This window comes from Lactuca virosa, chromosome 5 (genome assembly GCF_052849685.1).
Source record: "Lactuca virosa cultivar CGN04683 chromosome 5, Lactuca_virosa_CGN04683_v6, whole genome shotgun sequence".
Taxonomy (NCBI): Eukaryota; Viridiplantae; Streptophyta; class Magnoliopsida; order Asterales; family Asteraceae; genus Lactuca; species Lactuca virosa.
Window position 1 is genome coordinate 147,029,349 of NC_136430.1, and position 7,059 is coordinate 147,036,407.

General features: G+C 41.7%; 2 protein-coding genes and 1 non-coding gene across 3 annotated transcripts; 1 reads left to right on the forward strand and 2 right to left on the reverse strand.

The window, feature by feature from the left end:
* Positions 1 to 2,646: 2,646 nt before the first annotated feature.
* Positions 2,647 to 4,620, reverse strand: LOC145111850 (uncharacterized). The gene is made up of 2 exons (XM_079048096.1): positions 4,011 to 4,620; positions 2,647 to 3,464 (listed from the first exon to the last, which is right to left on the reverse strand). The coding sequence occupies exons 1-2, from the start codon at positions 4,618 to 4,620 to the stop codon at positions 2,647 to 2,649; spliced, it is 1,428 nt and encodes a 475-aa protein (XP_078904222.1).
* Positions 4,621 to 4,740: 120 nt separating this feature from the next.
* Positions 4,741 to 6,552, reverse strand: LOC145111851 (uncharacterized). Its single transcript, XM_079048097.1, has 2 exons — positions 6,437 to 6,552; positions 4,741 to 6,343 (listed from the first exon to the last, which is right to left on the reverse strand). The coding sequence occupies exons 1-2, from the start codon at positions 6,550 to 6,552 to the stop codon at positions 4,741 to 4,743; spliced, it is 1,719 nt and encodes a 572-aa protein (XP_078904223.1).
* LOC145117970 (small nucleolar RNA R71) lies at positions 6,398 to 6,504 on the forward strand. The gene has a single exon (XR_013712961.1). It is a non-coding gene; the product is annotated as a small nucleolar RNA R71 (small nucleolar RNA).
* Positions 6,553 to 7,059: the final 507 nt, after the last annotated feature.

The following is a 7,059-nucleotide window of genomic DNA, read 5'->3' on the forward strand; positions in this document are numbered from 1 at the left end:
AACATCAAACACAATAAAAACATAAAAAAAAACATCCAAATAAAACCAAGCTCCAAACTTCTTCTTCCATGTCTGCCCCTCCTGCGCCACTTCCTCCTGCTTGATTGTTTCTCCTCTGCATCCGCTCATCCCAACTCATGATGTAAGGATATCCGGACCCGGGCCTTGGGGCGATGTTCATTTGCTGAAAGAGAAAATTGAATGACTCATCGTTATAATTAACACCTTGACCAATGTCATCCAAATACCTCCTATATTCCACTTGATTCCATCCCTCATTCTCATCTTCCACCGGAATAACCGGTGGATCTTCTCAGGCCCGTTCGTTCCTTTGCCTAACTTTTCTTCCCGGCCTCTCGGGAGCAACCACCTCATCTACATGTGGAATTGCAAATGAATCCCCAAATTTTTCCACAATCCTTACCCTCCGGAATAATGTAATGCTAAACGGAGGAGGAGAAATTACACTCAACGCCCTTGCCTCTTGCATGTCCAAAATGCCATATGACCTTGCGAGTCTTGTCACAAACATACCCCCATTAATTTTGGAGTTAATCTTCTCTTTAACCGCTCCTTCCGCAAGTTATTTTGCCAAACAATAAGGCAAGTTGCAAAAGACGTCCGGGGTAATGATGATCCACAAATAAAAAATGTCGAGGGTAGGAACTTTATCATCATCCTTCCTCATATTTATGGTACTAGCGATGAGGCGATGGATGAGATGATGGATCGGAGAACGAATATGGCCCTCTTGAGCAGAAGAGGGAATATAGACCCGGTTTGCAATAGTATTCCACCAAGTGGAGGCAACGACTCCCTCCGGAAGATCCTTGTGACATTGCTCCAAAAATGTTTCAAAATCCTCCGTCATGATGACATTCTGGTCATAGATACCAACCCTCCAGGCGAGTTCCGCTATGCTGCAGTGGCGCAGCTCCCCTCCGAGGCAAAAAGTGATAATGTTGGCGTTATAATATTCACTACCACCCGGGAATAAGAGAGTAGCGAAGAATTCCCAACATAGTTCTGCAAACACAGGTTCTTGTATTTTGAACAGCTGTAACCATCCATCACAAATTATTGTTGATCCACCCACGTCAAAAGATTTCACCAAATAAGGTGTCAATTCTTCTTCCAACCCAGTTTTACCCAACCAATCCCAATTAATTGCATTGGGTAGATGAATCTCTTTCTGCTTCAAAACCTCCAACCTGTTCTTCGCCCTAACTTGAGAAGATTTTGAAGTGATTTGTGGAAAAGTAAGCCATGGAATGTCTCCTTGACCCCCTCCTTTTGAACTCAGACCTCTTCTGGACATGATTTCTGCAGAAAAACATCAAGAAAACAACAACAAACAAAACCCAGCAATTAAAGTTAACCATAACAGGTCTATCACAGCATCTACTCGCCGAGTTCATGAACTACTCGACGAGTAGGATGAACTGCGAGAACAGATTTCAATCGGACCATATTAGGTCAATCAAAACACATAAATTTGCAAAGGGGTTTGTTGTTCTAAGTCCCTTAAACACAAATCCACAAGAAATTTTGTCCAAATCTTCCTAATTCATAATAAAATCAAAACCCTAGAATCGGAGTAAACCCTCAAATCCAGATTTAAGCAAAATAAGAACCAAGAATTGATAGAGTTATAACCTTTAACAAGAATACAAAGGAAAAATCATACCTTTTTGCCTTGTGGATGGAGATTCAACAAAAATCAAAGGAATGGCTTGAGAGGAAGAGAATGCTCGGCGAGTATGAATGTGTTGGTGAAAATGAGTAAAGTAAAAAGAAACCCTTATTTACAGATTGTAAAAAAAAACCCATTTAAATGCTGGTACTCGTCGAGTAGAAATTCCTAATCGCCGAGTAGGGATGCGTGTTCGCGTTTTGTCGTGATTTTCTAAAGGTACTCGCCGAGTAATCGTATGAACTCGGCGAGTATATCGTTCAGTTTGAAAAAAAAAACTCAATTTTTTTTTAAACCACCACCCCACACTTTGAGCATTGCTTGCCCTTAAGCAATCATTTTAAGTAGAATTTCAGAAGAAGAATGAAAAGAAAACAGATCCTAAAAGTGAAAAAGAAAAACAAAGGGAAAAGAAATGCAAACTCTAAACTCGGGTTGCCTCCCGGAAGCGCTTCTTTTTTAAGGAGTCGTTAGCTGGACTCCTTCCGTTCTACGTTTCTGCCATGCCCTCCAGTAGCAACCCTTTTTCTATGTCTTCATTCCTCGGGATTCCTTCTTCATATTTTTTCACTCTATGTCCATTAACTTTGAAAGGAGTGCCATCTCTTGATAATAACTCGATAGCTCCATGTGGAAACACCTTCTTCACTAGAAATGGACCATCCCATCTTGACTTTAGTTTGCCCGGAAAGAGTTTGAGCCTTGAATTAAAAAGTAAAACTTTTTGCCCTTCATGAAAGTCTTTATTACCCTTGATTCTTTTGGCATGCCAACGCTTGGTTTTTTCTTTATAAATCAAGGAGCTAGTATAAGCCTCATTCCTAAGTTCTTCAAGAGCATTCATTTGCATCAACCGGTTTTTTTAAGTTCAGCTATATCAAAGTTGCATATTTTTAAAGCCCAAAAAGCTTTATGCTCTATTTCCACCGGTAAATGACATTGCTTCTGATAAACTAGCCTATATGGTGTAGTACCAATAGGTGTTTTGAAAGTTGTTCGGCCCAAAGTGCATCATCTAGTCTATCCGACCATTCCTTTCGATTGCTACCCACCGATCTCTCCAAAATTCTCTTTAATGCTCTATTCGTCACTTCAGTTTGCCCACTAGTTTGTGGATGGTAAGATGTAGAGAATTTATGGGTTACCCTATATTTCCTTAACACCTTTTCTAATTGAACATTGGCAAAATGAGTGCCTCGGTCACTTATAAGGGCTTTGGGAACTCCAAATCTTGAGAATAACTTCTTCAAAAAGCGCACCACCACCCGAGCATCATTAGTTGGTAAAGCTTGTGCCTCCGCCCACTTGGATACATAATCAACCACCACCAAAATATATTTGTTGCCCTTTGAGATTGGAAATGGTCCCATGAAATCAATCCCCCATACGTCAAATACTTCGCACACTTGAATACTATGTTGTGGCATTTCGTTTCGGGAGGAGATGTTTCCCGCTCTTTGGCATGCATCACACTCTTTGACATATTGGGTAGCATCTTTAAAAATTATGGGCCAATAAAACCCAATATCAAATATCTTCTTTGCCGTGTAATGTGCTCCATGATGTCCACCGGTGGGCCCGCTATGGCAATGCTCCAAAATTTCTCGGCTTTCATTCCCGAATACGCATCTCCTTATCATCCCATCCGCGCAGCTTCGGAAAAGATATGGCTCATCCCAAAAGTAGTATTTTATTTCCGAAAAGAATTTATTCTTTTGTTGGCGGGTAAAGTCTTTTGGGATGTACTTGGTAGCTAAATAATTAGCTATATCTGCAAACCATGCTCACCAAAAAGTATTCGTTCGGAAAAACTCCTAATGCCCTTTACATTAGTTGGTGGAGGTAATTTGGCAATTGTATCTATTTTTTTCCCGATCCACCTCAATTCCCGATTTGGATACCTTGTGGCCTAAAACTATACCCTCTTTAACCATAAAGTGACATTTTTCCCAATTGAGGACTAAATCGGTCTTTTCACACCTTGCAAGCATTAAATCAAGGTTAGTAAGACAATCATGGAAGGAAGATCCAAAAACAGAAAAGTCGTCCATAAATACTTCCATGAATTTTTCCACCATGTCGTGGAATATGGCCGTCATGCACCTTTGAAATGTCGCAGGTGCATTGCATAACCCAAAGGGCATGTGGCGATAGGCAAAAGTCCCACTCGGGCAAGTGAAAGTGGTCTTTTCTTGGTCCCTTGGGTCTATGGGTATTTGGAAGTAGCCCGAAAATCCGTCTAAGAAACAATAATAACTATGGCCGGACAATCTTTCAAGCATTTGATCAATAAAAGGTAAAGGAAAATGGTCTTTACGAGTAGCATCGTTTAGTTTTCGATAATCGATGCACACTCGCCAACCGGTTACTGTTCGGGTAGGAATAAGCTCATTCTTCTCGTTTGTCACGACTGTCATCCCTCCTTTCTTGGGCACCACTTGAACATGACTAACCCATGGACTATCGGAAATAGAATAAATGATCCCCGCATCTAAAAGCTTGACTACTTCCTTTTTGACCACTTCTTGCATGTTTGGGTTCAATCTTCTTTGGTGTTGCACTACCGGCTTTGCTGCTTCTTCCAGGTTAATCTTGTGAGAGCAATAAGAGGGGCTTATTCCCTTGATATCGGTGATACTCCATGCAATGGCACTCATCCTCTTCTTCAAGACTTGAACTAATTCTTCTTTTTCAGATTTGGAGAGGTCAGAAGCTATTATAACAGGTTTTTGTTTACCATCTTCAAGGAATGCATACTCCAAGTGATCTGGTAGTGCTTTGAGCTCAGTTTTTACGTTCTGGATGCTGAACACGTCGAGTACAGGTAAGGGACTCGTCGAGTCCTCTTCAAAATTTGCGATTTCTCGGGATTCTTCAACTGGACTCGGCGAGTAGATCGCTTCTACTCGGCGAGTAGGTTGCTCCATGGTCTTCATTAACTCATCATAATTAGATTCTTCCAGCAGTCTCTCTATTTCCAGTAGGTCTTTTTCAGCATCAAGTTCTTCAGTAAAGGGGATGGTGGACTTGTTTGGATCTTCACTATGCTATTCCTCCATCAATTCATCCAACATATCAATTGAAAATGTCGTGTCATCACTATATCTTGCATGCTTCATGGCTTGATCAACCCCAAAAGTAACTGAATCATCCCCCACCCGTAGAGTAAGTTTTGAATCTCGCATGTCAACTATAGCACTTGCAGTGTTAAGGAAAGGTCTTCCAAGGATGATCGGGACTTGAGGATCCGCTTCCATGTCTAGAAGTATAAAGTCCGCGGGAAACACGAACTTATCTACCTTCACCAATAGATCTTCACATATTCCTCTTGGGAATGTAACAGTTTTGTTTGCTAAGTGGATTGCCATTCGGATTGGCCTCGGTTCCGGGAGATCTAGTTTCTTGAAAAATGAATAAGGCATGAGGTTTACACTTGCTCCTGAATCGGCTAAAGCATGAATGGTGGCCAAATTCCCAAATTGACAAGGCAATGTTAAGCTTCCCGGGTCACCCTTCTTCTTCGGTAGCTTGTTTAACATGGCAGCTGAGCAATTTTCATTAAGAACTACTTCACTCACTTCTTCCATCTTCCTTCTATTAGTTAGAAGCTCTTTGAGAAACTTAGCGTATTTTGGCATTTGGGCAACCGCTTCTATGAATGGTATGTTGATTTGAAGAGCCTTTATATGTTCTAGAAACTTCTGGTAGTCTTCTTCATTCTTTTCTTTCTTAGCTCTGGCTGGATATGGCAATGGAGGCTGAAATGGCTTTGCAGGAATCTGACTTTTCTGATTAGGTAATGGACTCGTCGAGTCCATATTCTGGACTCGGCGAGTAGGGTCTGTGTCATGCAGATTTTGATTTTGGCTTTGTTTTTCTGCATCCTCCTTTTGTAACTGCTTGGGCTCTTCAGACTGAATTGGGGCCAGAGGAGTAATTATCTTTCCACTTCTTGTTGTCACGATATTTATATGTGCGCCTCGTGGGTTGTTTTCGGTTTTACTAGGAAGTTCTCCCGGTGATCTTTGATTAATTTGTTGAGCAAGTTGCCCCAGCTGTGTCTCAATGTTGTGGATAGATGCTTGTTGATTTCTAAGCATTGTTCTTGTTTCTTGGATTGCAGCATCATGATCATTATGTCTCTTTTCTGAAGCAGCTACAAACTTAGTAAGCATCTCCTCCAAACTTGGTTTCCTTTCTTGTGCCGGCTCCTCCTTTTGGTAAAAACCTCTTCCTTTTTGTTTAAACTTCTCCTCCTTAGCCCTCTTGTACTCATCATAAGGAAGCCACTCTTTCTTGGGTTTTTGCCAATCTTCATCATATCGGTCACCACTTGAGTAACATACTTGCACCTTCTTATTCCCATTCTCGTCCAAGTCACAATCTCTAGTAAGATGAGGTCTATTGCAATTCTCACAACCCACCCGAATAGCATGTATCGTTTGATCCATTTTATCCATCCTCCTATCCATGGTTTTCAACATAGCCATGACTGCTGACAAATCTTCTGAAGCTGCATAAGCTGATCCTCTTGTCACATCATTCCTTGGGTTGTGGTATTCTCTAGAATGCTTAGAGAATTCTTCAATTAGTTGCTTTATCACCGGGGGTGCCTTCTTTGTTAGTGGACCTTGCGAGTCAAGTAATTTCCTTGTTGTAACATTTACTCCATCATAAAAAATGGAGACTTCTTGTTGACTATTGAGGTCATGATGTGGGCAATTCCTTAGCAGACTCTTGTACCTCTCCCAAGCTTCATAAAGTGACTCTCCAGCTTGTTGTTCAAAGTTGGCTATGGCTTTCTTTAACTTAGATATCTTGGAGGGTGGGCAAAATTGATCAATAAACTCTTCTTTCATCTTGGCCCATGTAGTGATGGATCCGGGGGGGAAGTGACTTGAGCCAATCCTTTGCAGCACCGTTCAATGTAACCAGAAGCATGCGAAGTAGCTGAGTTTCGCGAGGCACGTTTGGAACATTAAAATAATCAGCTACATCATTTACTTCATCCAAGTGTTTGTAAGCATCTTCGTGGTCTTTTCCGTGGAAGGGGATCTCCTTGAGTAGAGCAAGAATGTGACCCTTAAGCTCAAAAGTGGCAGTTGCGGGAATTGCGGGTTGCACAAGTCCCGGCCCGGTATCATCGCGTATCCTCTTCTTCTATTCCCCCATGGGGACTTCATCGATGTTAGCCATAGGGATAGCTAATTCGTCGTCGGAATCGGAAATGTGACCGAATGTAGGGTCTTCTTCTCCTTCGGTTTCGTACTCGGTATCCTCTCTGATTGGGTCTTCGCTTGCTAAAGAGGCGCTGGATGCTCCTGATTTGCTGCTCTTCTTCTTGCTGAAAACGTACTTGAGATTCT